Here is an 18,508-nt window from a genome sequence, read left to right as displayed (position 1 = left end):
ACCAAATTCAAAACAGCAATCCTTCTCTTTTATTATTAGATCTTTTATACATAAATATGATTGGTTCACTGTTCAGTGTTGTCATTTCACTTCTAGGTTTGACCATTTTACTAGTGAAGTAGTCATTGAAATGATTGGCAATATCGAAAGGTTTTGTTATAAATTACCTATCAACTTCAATGAACGATGGAGATGAATTGGGTTTTCTGCCCATGATATCATTTAAGGTACTCCAATGTCTTTTTCCATTGTGTTTTATTTCATTTATATTGGTTAGGTATTATAATTTCTTCTTCTTTTTGTTAAGTCACAAACTTTTTCAATTTACAGTGTCAACCAATCAGTTGAGCAGCCTGACTTGTTTGCCACCTCTTTTGCACAATTTCTTTTAACCATATCATTTTTCAATTAATCATCAATCCAGGGGGCTCTAACAGTTCTCACAGTTAGTTTCTTAACAGGTGCATGCTTGTCAACAATTGGCATACATGAATAACTTTACATTTGGATTCACTTCCTCATACACATCAGACCAACATACATATTTCAACAAAAGATTGCTGATAATTTTTTTGTAAGATCTCTTATAAATTACTTTAGGCCCATCCTTTGGCACTTTGGCTTTCCTTATTATTGTCACAGGGACTACGTTTACATTCACACCAATATCCCGTTATTATTCGGGATACTCAAGTATTTTGTTTTTACACATCATATACCGTTAACAATAACCTGAAAAAGCTTGTTTCCCAGTTATAAGAAACTCGGGCTAGATACCTGGGATATGCTGATCTAAAACGGGATACTGTGGCATGTTAACATTTGATCCCGTTTATTGTTGTTTTTGCTGTTTGGGCAGGTTCAGTTTTGCATATCATGGGTATTGTGTGATGCATTATGTTTTCATCTGATTGTTAAACAAATAATTTCAAAAAGTAGGCTACTTGTGCAATTTGACCCACCCTAATAATTTAGCCTACTATAATTAAGTTACTGTAAGTTTCTGCTTATAATTTCCAACATTTGGTAGGCCATATTCAGTGGCGACCTGTCATTCAAGGCAGTTTTGAGCCACACATTTTTTGCAAAATATAAGTAAATAAAAAGGCTTGCCTGTTTTGTATGTTATTTTGGCATTAATATGTGTCAGTTTGCAAACAATTAAAAAAATATATATCATTGAGTTAATAAAGCCGCATACAAACAAGGTCTCTTTTTTGTTTTTTTTTAATAAGGAAGCTCCAAAATGCAGGTGTTTCAGCCTAGCTCAGTGCTTTCTGTTGTGGTGGGGCAAGCCAGCAGAAAATATGGAGCGTTGCGCCGTGATTGGCGCAGTGTTCTGTCAGTCATGGGGACAAGACGTCACTGCCAAGGCTAAGGGCAGAGCTCTAAAATTCTAGCTCCTTGAGTGCTGCCATAGAGTTACATTAGAAGTGTCCATCCAAGAAGGTTTAAGGTCATTGGCCACAGATAAAATTACGTCAAATCACGTTATATCTACAGTAGCTTTGATTGGACTGATCATGTCAACATCATACATTGAAAATCTTATCTAGCTGTCATCATCATGAATCAAGTCACCAATCTACTGGCAAATCCTTTTTAATCCTTGTCATATGAAGATAAATAATGAAGAGAAATTATAGATAAAAGCCATATCAGCTATGTTTTTTTTAAAGGCAGTAAATGAGGCTGAGTGAACTGTTTCACTGCCAGACAAGGCTCCGCTGATAGCAAGGTGTAGCAGTCGTATAGTGCAATTAATGTATTGTTTAGTGTTGAGGCTTTGCTGGCATACATAGCACTTTTTTTTGTTTTTGCCACACCAAGATTTACATGCTAAAATCGCCATTGGCCATATTATAATTTCTGACATTTGGTAGGCCATTTGTTTATCAACTATAGTTTGATACATGCAGCTTCTCTTCTGTCATAACTTGCTGCCCCAGAAAATTCAAAAAAGTAGTGCTCACCAGAATAATGTCTTACATCGATAGGATGAATGCATCAGTAATGTAGTTAATACAAGGAAAGTTATCTGTTTTGTTTAGGGACCGGGGACAAAACGCAATAACTACAAAACAATAGAAAGATTGGTCCTGTGCAAAATGTTTGACCAGTTTTAAGGAAATGAAAAGCTGAGAAAATGACAAAACATGTTTCTGATAAGATTTCAGTTTGTCTTGGGTGCATATTTTATGTGGTTGAAATACTGTGCTTGCATAACAGTGTGAAAGATAACACATACCATGTGCATTTGCATTTTCTCAAGAGATCCTGAAAGAAAGAAATCATATTTCTCCACTCCTGTTCCCAAGACAAAATTAGAATTTGTTGTATAATTTCACTGCAAGAAATGCATAATTCTGCAGGAGTTAATATTATATTATGCTACATGTGAGAGGTTGTAGGCCTACAGTCAGTGTCCATATTTCAGTTACAATTCCATTTAACCCATATGAACTTAGATGAGGAATATTATTTTTATTAATGGATACAGGGATACTCATTAGAGGGATATCAGAGGTGTATGTAAATGGCTTATACCTATAAAGACCTTAAGCGGGATATGAGCTACTATCCGGAATGCTGTGCGCATATAAATGTGGTCAATGTTATGGTCACTACAGCCAATGGGAACTGATCATGCTCTGGAACGAAGCTCTGCAGTATTAGTGAAGAGATGATCAATACAAGTCGATGTAACAGATCCAACACTATTTGTATGCACTGTAGTTGGTTGAGTGATAACCTGGGTCATATTACAGGCATTAGTCACAGGTAGAAGGTTCCTTTTGAGAGAAAATAGACCTCTCGTTAATATCACACACAATATCGAGCATTGCACACATATGATCCAAATACTGATTGTTAGCACTTCGTGGCGAAAAGTAGCACCCCACAAGAAAAGGGTTTAGATGAGGTGATCTAGATGAGGCATTCCTGTCTTTTCTGTAGATGTTACATCCTTGTATTGCTACTGCTGTTTCATCAAATAAATCATGTACTGTAAGTGAGTTTCAGAGATGGCCAGTATATGAATGTTATCCGATGTTAGCAAGTTATTGATTTCATTAACCTTATTTCTAAGGCTACATACAGTGCCTTAAGAAAGTATTCATACCCCTTGACTTATTCCACATTTGGCTGTGCTAGAGCCTGAATTTAAAATGGATTCAAGATTTTTTTTAATTACACACAATACTCCATAATGACGAAGTGAAAACATGTTTTTTTTTAAATGTAGCAAATTTATTGAAAATAAAATAGAGAAATATGTGGTACTCAGTAATGTGTTATATTGGATTTGCTCCAAACATAACACTTTTTATTCAGGAAAAAAAGTTAATTGCTTTGCCAATTTCTTTTGCAGTATTACTTTGGTGCCTTGTTGCAAACAGGATACATGTTTAGGAATATTTTTTATTCGGTACAGGGTTCCTTCTTTTCACTCCGTCAGTTAGGTTAGTATTTAGGAGTATCCTCAATTTTCTCTTATCACTGCCATTAAACTCTGTAACTGTTTTAAAGTCACCATTTGTCACGTTCCTGACCTGTTTTCCCTTGTTTTGTGTTTATTTAGTATGGTGAGGGCGTGAGTTGGGGTGGGTTGTCTATGTGTGTTTTTCTATGTTGGTATTCTGTGTTCGGCCTGGTATGATTCTCAATCAGAGGCAGCTGTCAATCGTTATCCCTGATTGAGAATCATACTTAGGCAGCCGGGGTTTCACGTGTGGTTTGTGGGTGTTTGTTCCTGTGTTAGTGTTTCGCCACACGGGACTGTTACGGTATGTTCGTTTATTGTTTTGTGTCGTGTATTGTTTTCATGTTCATTAAATTACCATGGAAACTTACTACTCTGCAAATTGGTCCTCCGATCCTTCTCGCCTCTCCTCGTCCGATGAGGAGGACGACTTAGACTGCCGTTACAACATTGGCCTCATGGTGAAGCATTGGAAAACCTCCCTGGTCTTTGTGGTTGAATCTGTATTTGAAATTGAATGCTCAACTGAGGGACGTTACAGACAATTGCATGTGTGGGGTACAGAGATGAGGTAGTCATCCAAAAATCATGTTAAACACTATTATTTCACACAGAGTGAGTCCATGCAACTTATTACGTGACTTGTTAAGCACATTTTTACTCCTGAATTTATTTAGGCTAGCCATAACAAAGGGGCTGAATACTTATTGACTCCAGACATTTCAGATTTTAATTTGTAATTAATTAAAAAAAATGTTTTTATTGAAAAACATAATTTCACATTATGGGGTTCAGGCTGTAACACAACAAAATGTGGAAAAAGTCAAGGGGTGTGAATACTTTCTGAAGGCACTGTATAATAATATGGGCCTTGCTTAGCCTTTTCCTTGGTAGCTTATCAGAGATAGATATGTGGAGAGGAAAAAATGCAATAAAAACATTGTTTAGCTAATAGTGTCAGTCAATCAGGCACTTGTGTCAGTTGCTGTGTGTGTGTGATGTTGGGCCGAAGCTACTGACCCAGAAGCTTGGCTCTCTCACTCCTCCCAGGCTTTTGGGAGGGAGGGTGGACAATGAGCTTGTCGTAGGCGATATAAGCAACGTCCCCATGCTCTCTGGCAGCTTTCATAGCTGGGATAAGTTCTTTCCACCTCTGGCACACAGCTTCAGAGAAGTCCCTCGTTGAGGAAGATGATTCCTCAAGTTTTTGTCTCTCTCCAAAACAGTCATCTTGTCCTTGAACCTTAGGAACTTGACCACTATCGGCCTGGGTCTGTCACCTGAGCTGGTTACAGGTTTTCCAGACCTATGGGCGCGCTCCACCGCAATCTTCCTATGAACCATCTGCAGCTTTTCAGTAAAAAAATGGCTTACTTTCTCCTCAGACTATATCCAGGTCAGATGTGGAGACTCTGGTATGACATCTACAACAATGTTACTCCTCCTGGATGGTCCTCTAGTCTGTTTTCCCAGTCATCTGTAATAATGATTCACAGACAGTGCTGATGTCATCTCGCATAGACTTAGAGTTTGTTGTCAACTTGCTGCAAGTCTCTTTCAGAGCATCCACCTCTCCCTGGGAGAACTGCAAACTGTTCTTAAGGTCTTGGACCTCTCTGGTCAGATCGTCCATTCTTTTGTTAGCTGAGTCCACCAATATTTGGACAAAGCTCTTGAAGCTATTTTCCTGTTGCTGTAACAATTGCTTGTAGACACATTTTTGTTGATTTAAAAGATCACGCACTTGCGATAGCAAAACACTGTCCTCTCCATTACTCCCACCTTCTTTAGCTTTGGGCAGCATGATGCTAGCGTTACACATTCTGGTAACATAAAGTGTTCTGTTCTGTTGCAATTTTATAGTCTATGACATTTTAGATTTACATGTGATAATTTTTCACAAAGTTGTTTGGATGTAGTGAACTCGTTTTTCAAAGTAACTGTAGTTAGTAAACAATATTTGTCTTAAGGGGAGCTTTAATGTACCTTAACTTCTTCCAGTGTGAAGTAATTGGTAGGTTGGTAAACTATTTTCAGAGTAGCTTCCCCAACACTGCTAAAAAGTTGTGACTAAACCTGGAATGTCAACACAAGAAACACAAATGAAAGCTGGAAAAAAGAGTGGGAAAGAGAGGAATGAGACAAGTCCAGTCTGGTTGTGAGGTACATCCCGCCTCCCTCTCTCTCCTGTTCTTCCCGGCCCCACCCTACACCTCACAGTCCACTACAAAACCCTTTACATCACACCAGCTACATAACAGACCACCGCTTTACATAGATCAACACCTGAATTAAGACTGTAGAATTTCCTTTTTAAAGAGAAGGAAAACCTTTGACAAAGAACTTTACTTTTCAAATTTCCAATCAAGACAAGAGGACACATCATAAGGTATTTGTTAAACTTTTCTACTTGTATCTCTGATTTTGTGCTATTTCAAATATGAAACATACCAGCTCCATAGTGCATTATAACTGCATTTTAATTTGTTGTAACTCTTAGCGGAGTAACCTACCCAATCAAGTTTAAATAAATGAACATTGATGGTATGTTTAGGGAGCATACACATGCATGTAACATCCTTATACTTTCATGAATGTCACTTAATTCAAACAGACTAAGGTATGTAGGATTCAGGCCAAGTACAAACAAATACACTTTTTTTTTTGCTCTCTATCGATTAAAAGATAATAAGTTCTGAGGAACATTTCCACCCAAACTTTTACTTTTGACATGAATCTATTGTGAAACACTATGGTTAATCCAAAATACGCTACTTTTTTCAATATGGTATAAGAAATGTATTCATACTCTATTCCATTGACGAACCAAACATAACGCCTTCATGTTATGCTCAGGATTCAGTGATTCACCAGGATCTATAAGTAGCAACAATTACTATTAGTAATTTTGTTTTTACCACTCACCCCCATCCTCTCAACCTCCTCCTCTTCCTCTTACCCTCACCTCTATGGGTCCTTGTGAGAAGAGAAGACACTTTTATGTCTTTGTTTTACTAGTCTGCCAGGTCTTGTCCAGTTGAATATAAGGAGAAGGGTCCAAGTAAGCACTATTGCATGTTTTCTTAATTCAATGAGAGTAGCATACCATCATGGGGCGGCAGGTAACCTAGTGGTTAGAGTGTTGGGCCAGTAACCGAAAGGTTTCTAGATTGAACCGCCGAGCTGACAAGGTCAAAATCTGTCGTTTTGCCCCTGAACAAGGCAGTTGTTCCTAGGCCGTCATTGTGACAAAAGCATTTGTTCTAAGCTGACTTGCCTAGTTAAATAAATACAAAAATTGCTTAGGTGGAATAAATAATATGATCCCGTGGAGAAAATAAAGGTGTGACATTTTGCAAGGCTACTTACTGTTGGGGTGAAAGAAAAGCTCTTTTGGCTTGATTTAGTCAAGTTGTACTCAGCTAAAGGGATGACATTTGTTGGACTTTTTCGCAGGGCTAGGTGAGATTGAGTGGATCCAGGTGAGGAGATGTTGCAGTCTCAGTGAGACTAGGAGTGGCAGCATGCCACTGAGCTGCAGCAGCAGCAGGCTGAGGTAGACCGGGCATGTCACAACATGACTCTGTCCCAGGGCTATGCTTTCTGAGACTTTGTTATTAAATGCACCTCTGAGCTACACAATCCTGACTTGTACAGGCCTGTCATAGGGAATGAGTCAGTGTGTGTGTGTAGGTATTTGTGGGGTACTCTGCTGTGTGATGATCACAGAAATGACCATGTAATTCGATATCTACATTTAAAGCTACCACACTTCCTTACCAGAATGTGAACTGTTTTGTATCCCCCCCTCTCTCTCTTCCAGGATGGGATCTGCTGGGGTACAGATTGTATGTGTGGCCCTTGGGGTCCTGGGCCTGATCGGGGGCATTGTGTGCTGTGCCATCCCAAGGTGGAAAGTGTTATCATTTACAGGACAGAACATCGTAACGGCACAGGTACTGAGCAGATCAAGTGTTTTATTAGCCCTATGTGGTTTACATTTTAAACCCCTAAATATTTTCCAGAATTATATTGACTCAAATGACTCTAATAACTCGGAAAACGTAGAATGAATGCAATGTGCTGAAGTCAAATAAGCTGTAATGAATGAATGGCGTGTGTATTACTGTAACTATTTGTCTCTGTGTGTAGGAAACTGAAGAGGGCCTGTGGATGACCTGTGTGGTGCAGAGTACGGGCCAGCAGCAGTGTAAGAGCTATGAGTCCCTGCTGGTCCTGCCATCTGACCTGCAGGCGTCCCGCGCCATGACCATCATCAGCTGCATGGTCACCTCCCTGGCCATCCTCATCTTGTTCCCCGGCGCCGACTTCACCACCTGCGTGGAGAATGAGGACATCAAGCCCAAGATCAGCCTTGTGGCCGGGATCGCCCTGTTGGTGTCTGGCCTCCTCCTCATCATCCCTGTCAGCTGGTCCGCCCACAACACCATCAGAAACTTCTACAACCCCCTTGTGGCCCAGAAGATGGAGCTGGGAACCTGTATCTTTATTGGCTGGGCTGCTGGGGTGCTGCTGATTCTGGCTGGAGGCCTGCTCATGTGCTTCAGCAGAGCCAAATCTGGCAGCTCGGGAGGAACCGCCAAGTACTACGGCAACAGCGCTTCAGCCCCCGCCGCCAACAAGAACTACGTCTAGTGCATTTACTACACCTCCGTATGTTTGTATGTGTGTAGAGAGATAGTTTAATGTACTACACCTCTGTATGATTGTATGTGTGTAGAGAGATAGTTTAATGTACTACACCTCTGTATGATTGTATGTGTGTAGAGAGATAGTTTAATGTACTACACCTCTGTATGATTGTATGTGTGTAGAGAGATAGTTTAATGTACTACACCTCTGTATGTGTGTAGAGAGATAGTTTAATGTACTACACCTCTGTATGATTGTATGTGTGTAGAGAGATAGTTTAATGTACTACACCTCTGTATGATTGTATGTGTGTAGAGAGATAGTTTAATGTACTACACCTCTGTATGTTTGTATGTGTGTAGAGAGATAGTTTAATGTACTACACCTCTGTATGTTTGTATGTGTGTAGAGAGATAGTTTAATGTACTACACCTCTGTATGTTTGTATGTGTGTAGAGAGATAGTTTGATGGAAAGGAAATGGGTCAGACAGAATGGAAACAAGAAAGGGGAGGGGTTTAATCTTGAGGATAAAGAAGGGACATTATTAGTGGAAATAATGGTTGTAAATATTGAATATTTCAAAATAGTAAGACTGGTTTAGTTGTTGTTAATCCAAGGGTCCAATATGGTGGTTCAATTTAAAATACAAATATATGTTTCTTTTTTGGGGGAGGGACTAACTCAATATACTATAATATACTACAAATCGAAACTGTGTAGAGATGATGATGTACCTACATCCATACAGTTACTTAACTGTGTCCAGCTCGCTAATAATCACCTACATGAAGGTTAGACAGTCAAGGAGCTGCGGAAATTCCAAAAACGATAGAGGAAATTATTTTACAAATTGTGACGGCGAGGAAATATAACCAATTTTCAGTGTGGATCTCCGGACCTCGTTGAAGACCAAATGCAGCCCCCGGGGCAGAATGAGTTTGACACCCTTGTTGTAATGTGTTATCTCGTTGAGTTTTTTAGTGCTGGGTGACATGCTTCTATAATGCCATGAATGAACAACAGAGAGCAAGGTGAGGGACTCAGTGGTCATGCATTTCAAAATACAGGTATAGTCAAATGACTGTATATATCATTTACATCCATGAGATCACAACTGTTTTACTTATGTAAATCAGCTTGTCTTTGACTTTTGTGTATCAAACAATAAATCCATGTTTTTATTTTATTCTGTTGCAATACAAATGATTGTCATCACCTTCCTTTGGATGGCGTTTGGAAATGTTAACAAAAGCAAAACAAGTTTAAATATTTTGGAAAATATTAAGGACTTTTATTTCCAACTATGTAAGAGCATATATTAAAAACAAGTCTCTATAAATGTGAAAACTGACACCAAAAAACGAATTCAAGATTACAGACCCAAAAATATTTGGCTGCTAAAATTGATGGGTTCTGTCTCCAACTCTCCCTTTAACCATCTTTCCTTCAAACATCCCCAACTATTTATAACTATTTTACTTTCATCTCCTCTTTCTCTTCTCCTCTTTACACCTCCTTCTCTCTCTCCATCAGCTCCCTCCCGAACACAATGGCTCTGTTTCAATTCTTGCTCTCCAGTTCGCTCACGCGCTTGGTCAGCTCCTCTACTGTTTCCTTCAGAGTCTTCACCTCCTTCTGCAATGCATGTACCTCCTGAGAGAGAGAGAGGGAGAGAGAGAGAGAGAGAGAAAGAAAGATAGAGACAACAAACAGAGAGAGAGAGAAGGAGAGGGGAGATTCCTGGTGAAATGTGCAGAAGAGGAAGCCATATCTAAAATACAGTATCTATTCACAGATATATCAAAGCATGTAGGTAGATGCAGCCATGTCCTTACCCCAGTGTTATCGTGCTGATGCCCCGTGGCTGCTGATGTGGTCTTCAGAAGACTTTTGTGAACTTTGAACTCTTTGGATTTGGTGGTTGTTGCAAAACCATCCTTCAAGGAGATCAGGATAGGTTGGCCCTCTTTGCCTTTAAACCACTCATTGGCCTCCACAGACGGCTCTGGACCATTGGTGTCTGGGTACAAATCATCCTGAAACAGGTCAGACTGAAGAGAGAGAGATCGAGAGAAAGTGAAAGTGAGATATTTAAGAATCACATGCTTTGAGTTATAGTCATTTTTTTAAAGTGTATTTACCTTGCGGGGCACCGTCATGACAATGGGCTCACACTTCCTCTCATGGAGCTTGTAAAACCTGGTGGAGGGCGAATAAAACAATATACATTCCCATTTTACAAACAGCGCTTGTGTGTATGTGTGTGTATACTGGCGAGTGAAAATGTCCATGACTCTGTGTGGTTACCTGGCGATTTCACACTTGTTGACCTCCAGGCCCCTCTTGGGCATGTAGCCCATGCCCTTCTGACTCTCCTTACTGCTGTACATGGACAGGTAGTGAACATAGGGAGCCTCATCTGTCACCTCAAAGTACCGGATACTGCTGTCACCCTGAGGCAGGAAAATGAATGGTTAGTAAACCATAGTGTGTGTGTGTGTCAAATGAGGTTGGTGGCATCTTATTTGGGGAGAAAGGGCTCATGGTAATGGCTGGAGCTGAATAGGTGGAATGGTATCGAATGTATAAAACACTTGGTTTCCATGTGTTTGATACCATTCCATTTGCTTCGTTCTGGCCAATATTTTGAGCTGTTCTCAAAAAACATTTGAGCCTTCTGGGTGTGTGTGTGTGTGTGTGTGTGTGTGTGTGTGTGTGTGTGTGTGTGTGTGTGTGTGTGTGTGTGTGTGTGTGTGTGTGTGTGCGTGCGTGCGTGCGTGCGTGCGTGCGTGCGTGCGTGCGTGCGTGCGTGTGCGTATGTGTGTGTTTTTAACTCTAACCTTGCCACAGAGGTAGACGATGCCAGTGTCAGGGTCAAAGAAGGGCAATAGGACACCACTGCTGGTGTCCAACTCCTGCAGGGTGAGTGGCTCCCCAAAGCTCTTCTGTCAAACACATACAGGTCATGTTGGGTCTTAAGACACTATTCATAAGCCTTTATAAGAAGTTCATAATTGTCTCATAACACTCACCGGGTCCCAAAGTGCCACCTGCCTCTCACTCATGCGACTGAAGCCGGTGCTCAGGATCTTCCCATCGGACACAAACAAAGCCTTGACAGGCCTAGAGCCTTCGTGGGTCTTCTCCTTCTCCTGAGAGAGACAGAGAGGCAGAGAGAGAGATGCAGACTCAGGGAAAGACAGACACTCAAATGAGGTTCATCTATGAAAGACGCGTGAAGGGAACTATATGAACTAATCACTGACTGTGATTCTATTGAGATCTATGACATTAAACCTGGTAGCTAGGTGCATCTGACTCTCCAGGGTTAGAGTGGCTGGTTCTCCTGTGGTATTGATAGGGGCAGGGAGGGGGGCACTCACGGCGATGACTGTGCCCTTGCGGGGGTCCAGCACACGTATGGTCTTGTCCTTACAGGAGGTGAGGATCTGGGATCCGTCCCTGTTCCAGCAGGCACTGTAGATAAGGTCAGGGTGGACCGAGTCGATCCTCACCATGGCCTCTCCACACGCCACGTTCCACAGGATCACCACGTTGTCACAGCCTGGAAGCAATGGGAGAGAGAGACGGAGGAACAGGCAGTTAGGCCATGCAGTGCTACTCCACTTATGTTAACAGTTGAAGAGGCACTTGTATTCTGAGGCGATGCATCATAGCAGTGCTATACCTGCGCTCATGAGCACATTGTGGGCAGTGGGGTGCCAACTGAGGATGCCCACGCGTTTGGAGTGCCCCTCCAGCTTCACCACAGGGTCGTTCAAGGGCGTGACCAGGCCACCCTCCGGGATCTCCCAAATCTGAACGATGGAGAGGTAGAGGAAGAGGAGGGTATGTCATTACACTGAGTTAACACAGTACATAGATACAGAACACTGATCGACTGGATCACACAGGGACATATGTCCTAAAGTGCGTCCATAATATAATTCTACTTAACAAGCTCAACATTATGGCCAGTGAAAGGTTGTGACCTCTACTTACCATGACACTGCAGTCCTCTGAACCACTGGCAATGATGTTGTCGTTGTGGGGACAGAACTCAATATCCAGCACTGGGCCTGTATGTCCACAGACTGTGGGCTGGGACATGTCAATGCGACCCGTCTACAGGGAGACACAAAGGAAAAAGATAAGTTACTATGACACAAATAAACACACACACACACACACACACACACACAAGCTGATGGCTCAAACAGGAGATAAATACTACAGTATGCAGTAAGAACACATGGAGAGGTAGAGTGTTGCTACCACTGTGGTCTTAGCGACAGAGAGACCTAGAGAGGGTTCAGAGGAGAGGAACTCAGTCAGCTGATGACAATTGTATAGCTATGCCTCAAATCAGCCTTAGAGAGCAGAGAACTATACTGGGAGAGCACTAGCAGTCTGCAGGGTTCCCATGGCCCTGGTGGAACACACACAGGATCTGGACTGTTGGCCCTGGTGGAACACACACAGGATCTGGACTGTTGGCCCTGGTGGAACACACACAGGATCTGGACTGTTGGCCCTGGTGGAACACACACAGGATCTGGACTGTTGGCCCTGGTGGTACACACACAGGATCTGGACTGTTGGCCCGGGTGGAACACACACAGGATCTGAACTGTTGGCCCTGGTGGAACACACACAGGATCTGGACTGTTGGTCCTGGTGGAACACACACAGGATCTGGACTGTTGGCCCGGGTGGAACACACACAGGATCTGAACTGTTGGCCCTGGTGGAACACACACAGGATCTGGACTGTTTGCCCTGGTGAAACACACACAGGATCTGGACTGTTTGCCCTGGTGGAACACACACAGGATATGGACTGTTGGCCCTGGTGGAACACACACAGGATCTGGACTGTTGGCCCTGGTGGAACACACACAGGATATGGACTGTTTGCCCTGGTGAAACACACACAGGATCTGGACTGTTTGCCCTGGTAGAACACACACAGGATCTGGACTGTTGGCCCTGGTGGAACACACACAGGATCTGGACTGTTGGCCCTGGTGGAACACACACAGGATCTGGACTGTTGGCCCTGGTGGAACACACACAGGATCTGGACTGTTGGCCCTGGTGGAACACACACAGGATCTGGACTGTTGGCCCTGGTGGAACACACACAGGATCTGGACTGTTGGTCCTCTCTGTCACGTTGGACCTCACCCATCATTCACAGTACCAAAACAAAACCATCTACATTCAATAAGCTACTAAGGATGTACAGACATGCCTTATTTTGAATATGAAGTGGCATAATGTTTCTTTTTCAAACTTCATTCAAATGTTTCTCCTAACGTTCCTGCCTTCATTGTAGATTAACAATCAGCTGCCATCCAAAAACCTCTTAGTCACCGTCTCAATAATAGTGATCACATACTGGTTATATTGCTGTAGTAATAACTACAGAGTAGTTAAGTGACAGAAAAATGTACTTCTCCAACATATAAATCAAGGTAGACTCAGCGATATGACATAGATGCAGAAAGTAAACAGCATAGTGGGTCAATTTCCAGAACAACTAAGAGCGCTGAAGCGCGAGGCTCAACTTCTCAGCTGTTTTGGTCCCGTGGCTCCCACACTGTAAGAGCGTGATGCGAACCCGTGCACATGAGCAGATACTTTGTGTGACTGTGTGAAGTCTTGCATCTCGCTCATCTCAATATCTAGAGTCATTTCGCTGTCTACCTTTAAATCAAATGATCGTTCATTGGGGAACAATGGCTTCCTTTGACCAAATCATTAGTCCTTAAATGCACTGTGAATTTTGGTTGAGAGGACTACTATTCATTCCTGTTACAGGCAAGTCCAAACAGTGATGCAATGGCGTCTACCCATGACGTTGAGACAGTCTATATCTTTGGGTAAAATCTACGTATCTGTTCTATATATGAATTTGCATATATGTCAAAGTCTTTCAATTACACCTTTATGCTTCAATATCACATAACGCATTCAAAATCAATCTAGATATTGACTACTATAAGACCATTACATACACTATATATACAAAAGTATGTGGACACCCCTTCAAATGAGTGCATTTGGCTATTTCAGCCCCACCTGTTGCTGACGGGTGTATAAAATCGAGCACACAGCCATGCAAACGTCATAAACAAACATTGGCAATAGAATGGCTTTACTGAAGAGCTCAGTGACTTTCAACGTGAGTTTGTCAAATTTCTGCCCTGCTAGAGCTGCCCCGGTCAACTGTATGTACTGTTAATGTGAAGTGGAAACGTCTAGGAGCAACAACGGCTCAGCCGCGAAGTGGTAGGCCACACAAGCTCACAGAACGGGACTGCCGAGTGCTGAAGCACATAGCGTGTAAATATTGTCTGTCCTCGGTTGCAACACTCACTACCGAGTTCCAAACTGCCACTGGAAGCAACGTCAGCACAAGAACTGTTCGTCGGGAGCTTCATGAAATGGGTCTCCATGACCGAGCAGCTGCTCATCACCATGCACAATGCCAAGCATCTCCTGGAGTGGTGTAAAGCTCGCTGCAATTGGACTCCAGAGCAGTGGAAATGTGTTCTCTGGAGTGATTAATCACACTTCACCATCTGGCAGTCCGATGGACGAATCTGGGTTTGGTGGATGCCAGGAGAACGCTACCTGCCCCAATGCAAACTGTCAACTGTAAAGTTTGGTGGAGGAGAAATAATGGTCTGGGGCTGTTTTTCATGGTTCGGCCTAGGCCCCTTAGTTCCATTGAAGGGAAATATTAATGCTACAGCATACAATTACATTCAAGATGATTCTGTGCTTCCAACTGTGTGGCAACAGTTTGGGGAAGGCATTTTCCCGTTTCAGCATGACAATGCCCCCATGCACAAAGCGATGTCCATACAGAAATAGTTTGTCAAGATCGGTGTGGAAGAACTTGACTGGCCTGCACAGAGCCCTGACCTCAACCCATCGAACACCTTTGGGATGAATTGGAACGCCGACTGCGAGCCAGACCTAATCGTCCAACATCAGTGCCCAACCTCACTAATGCTCTTGTGGCTGAATGGAAGAAAGTCCCTGCAGCAATGTTCCAACATCTAGTGGAAAGCCTTCCCAGAAGAGTAGAGGCTGTTATAGCAGCAAAGGGGGACCAACTCCATATTCATGCCCATGATTTTGGAATGAAATGTTCGACAAGCAGTTGTCAACATACTTTCGGTCATGTAGTGTATGTGTTTGTTGCTGATATTGCAGCACATTCGTCCCATGCTGATACTGTACCTGCATTCCACATATGCTTCTGTTTTTCAATGGCAAACCCACCACTGGTATACATGACCAAAGAGCTATATTTTCATGTTATCTGACCACAGCACCGGTTCCAATCCATGTGCCAATGCCATTGATCAAACTCCAGGCGGTGCTATAGTCAGATGGCATGAAAATATAACTCTAGCTCAGTAAATAGCTCAGTATATATATATATATTTTATACAGTCTTTTTTTCTCATCTTTATCAAGTGTGCTAATAATTTTGGACCTGACTGTATATGCAGCTGCACTATACTGCGCCCTAGCCACATCCTGTCAAGACTGTGTTGCACTCAACCGCTCCAAATATGGTGAAAAACTAGCAACAACACAGAGAGAGCGAGTGACATGTAGAACCGAAACTCTGCCCCAAACTTCCTTATTCAGCACAATGTGTGATGCCGCCTTGCAATATTCAAAATTCAAATGTTGAAAAAACATTGTTCTTAGAACACTGTACAAACGACACGCCAATGAGCATTTTCATCAAAATTGTACCGTAGTTGGGCAAATCTGGGCATGAATGAAAGTGACATTTTGAAACTTCAAGATTTGAGACTGAGGCATATGCATAGATGGAGAGGGAAATGGACGTTAGACCACTTTTGAGGCCTGAAAACGTCTAACTTCACTTAAGACATTCACTTTGACCTCTGTCTCTCCGCTCAGGCCCACCTTGTTCAGAGGCAGCACTAGGAAGGCCCCTCCTCCGCTGGCATCCACAATCATGGCCACGAACTTGGGGTTGACAGAGCAGAAGTTGCTGTCCCAGGTCATCTGGGAGATGCGGATGTCATCGTAGCACTGGTCAGCCTTCACCCCCTGGCCGAAGACATGACGGAACTTACTGGCCCTGACTACCTTCCTGGACATGGTGACCTGATAGGGGAGAGAGATGAGGACGGGGAGAGGAGAGGGGGGTGGGTGGAGCGGTAGTAGGAAAGATGAGGATGGGGAGAGGAGAGAGTGGGGGGGATGAGGCGGTAGTAGGAGAGATGAGGACAAGGAGAGGAGAGGAGGAAGGGATGAGGCGGTAGTAGGAGAGATGAGGACAAGGAGAGTAGAGAGTGGGGGGGTGGGGCGGTAGTAGGAGAGGGGAGGAGAGGGGGTTGGTGTGAGAGAATTAAGAGGAGATATAAGAAGAAAAAGGAAGAGGGGCAGAGTTTTTAATGCACAGTGGTCGACTAATCAAGTGGTTATTGTATTTAAGAATATGCAGACTGCTACTGTAGCCAGTGAACTCTCACCCGGCACCCCTACAACATTTACATAGACACAGAGAGACACAGAGAGACACAGAGAGACACAGAGAGACACAGAGAGACACAGAGAGACACAGAGAGACAGACAGACAGACAGACAGACAGACAGACAGACAGACAGACAGACAGACAGACAGAGAGACAGACAGACAGAGAGACAGACAGAGAGACAGAGAGATGTATAGAAGAAAACCCGTAATCTTTGAAATAAATTTAACTGTTCATCATTTGCATAAATAATACACAAATGCAAGTATAAACATTTTACAGTATATGAAGAGCAATGAAGGGATTTGAATACTGTGACCTTAGATGCCACAAAATGTCTTAAGAACATGAGCATCACTGACCCACTCCCTAGTTAGACCACAAGACAAACACATAGTGAGGACACAAACATACAGACACAAAGCTACAGGAAGGAAGGTCAATACAGGAAAAGCAGAGAAAAGGGGAAGAAAGAACTTGCACAACTACTTCCTCCAGTCTGCAACTGTTTCTTTTTGTCTTTATTATCCGAGGCACACTTGTGGCTCTGTGCAATGCTTTAACTCACATCTAGTCATAGGGATGAACCCACACAGAGAGAGGCAACATGGAGAATTGAAGGAAATATGAGTATATGGGACTATAGAGGCAAACTGAAAGGTATACTCCACTGCTGTTTGGAAATCATGTGAACCAGGAACCTACAGCAACAGTTAGACCACATCCTACAGAACAAACAACAAAACCACAAAACTATCTTTCTTTCCGTTTCATTCACACACGTCTTTGTCCCTCTCTAATGCTCCTTTTCACACATTAAACAGTTGGCAGATATGTATATGATATGATCTTTTTGCGAGCTATAACCAAAGAGAATGCAACTGGTTGAAATATTGTCATCCAATTTAGGGTTTGTAGGGTTTGTAATGCATTACTGTCAGTGGATAGTCCTCATGTTCAATGCATAGGCTACATTTCACAAGTTTCAGATTTATCAATAAGAATATTAGTGCACACAATGACTCAGTCCTGGCCGACAGCCCATACATTTATGCTGTAAAACGACAACTCTAAAAGAGTGAGCATAGAATTTACCTCCATTTGCAGACCTTACTTCCTCAAATCTGAAGCTGCGCTGACTGAATCCCTTGGCTAAAGACTTAGGCCTCATTGTTCTTGTAGCATTTGTTCATCACAAGACCTCTTTGATAGACATTCATCTAATGCAATAATCCTTTGCAGTGTGCCTTAATGTTATAAAGGACCAGGACCTGAGTACATGTTAATAATGGTGTGTGTGTGTGTGTGTGTATGTGTGTGTGTGTGTGTGTGTGGAGGCCTACAGCATGATCATATAAAGTGACAGCAATTATGGACTATCAGTCACATGGTTTGTGATTACTAGGAGAAGGATGCTGAAAGCAGGCCTACCTGTTTTAGTGATGGGAAAATGTTCTGCTCAGTCAGGCTCCCTGCTTGGTTCTGCTGTGTCGCCAGAGAGGAGTAGGAGCCGGTAGTCTAGGGTAGATCTCTTTATGTGATGGAGGAAGTGAGAGTTTTAGATGAAGATGGAAATGGGAGGTGTCTCGTTCTGTCTTCTTACTTGCTGGGGTTGAAACATTTAAATGACATCTCAAGAAGAGATTAGATGAAGTTGTTGATATGCAGACCAAAGTGAGCCTAATTAATTAGACTAATCAAATCATCAAAGCGTGTGTGCAATACTTTCTAAGTCTGTATTGCTTTGATTTGATTACATTTAATTTAAATTAAGATATATATATATATGAAGATAAACATTGTAATGTCACTGGAACAGAGTCTCCAGAGTGCTC

General features: G+C 42.4%; 2 protein-coding genes across 2 annotated transcripts; one reads left to right on the top strand and one right to left on the bottom strand.

The window, feature by feature from the left end:
- The first annotated feature begins 5,725 nt into the window (after nt 1-5,725).
- LOC129833591 (claudin-4-like) lies at nt 5,726-9,325 on the top strand. The gene is made up of 3 exons (XM_055898288.1): nt 5,726-5,873; nt 7,308-7,440; nt 7,637-9,325. The coding sequence occupies exons 2-3, from the start codon at nt 7,309-7,311 to the stop codon at nt 8,138-8,140; spliced, it is 636 nt and encodes a 211-aa protein (XP_055754263.1). The 5' UTR covers nt 5,726-5,873; nt 7,308; the 3' UTR covers nt 8,141-9,325.
- Nucleotides 9,326-9,406: 81 nt separating this feature from the next.
- LOC129833590 (coronin-1A-like) lies at nt 9,407-18,212 on the bottom strand. Its single transcript, XM_055898287.1, has 11 exons — nt 18,105-18,212; nt 16,099-16,302; nt 12,142-12,264; nt 11,828-11,957; nt 11,523-11,704; nt 11,172-11,291; nt 10,980-11,084; nt 10,447-10,592; nt 10,281-10,338; nt 9,975-10,190; nt 9,407-9,792 (listed from the first exon to the last, which is right to left on the bottom strand). Exons 2-11 carry the CDS (start codon nt 16,294-16,296, stop codon nt 9,700-9,702), a joined length of 1,371 nt encoding a protein of 456 aa, XP_055754262.1. The 5' UTR covers nt 16,297-16,302; nt 18,105-18,212; the 3' UTR covers nt 9,407-9,699.
- Between the last annotated feature and the right edge of the window lie 296 nt (nt 18,213-18,508).

This window comes from Salvelinus fontinalis, chromosome 34 (assembly GCF_029448725.1).
Source record: "Salvelinus fontinalis isolate EN_2023a chromosome 34, ASM2944872v1, whole genome shotgun sequence".
Classification (NCBI taxonomy): domain Eukaryota; kingdom Metazoa; phylum Chordata; class Actinopteri; order Salmoniformes; family Salmonidae; genus Salvelinus; species Salvelinus fontinalis.
Note: the sequence above shows the minus strand (reverse complement) of the source record. Positions and strands in the feature narration are given on the sequence as shown.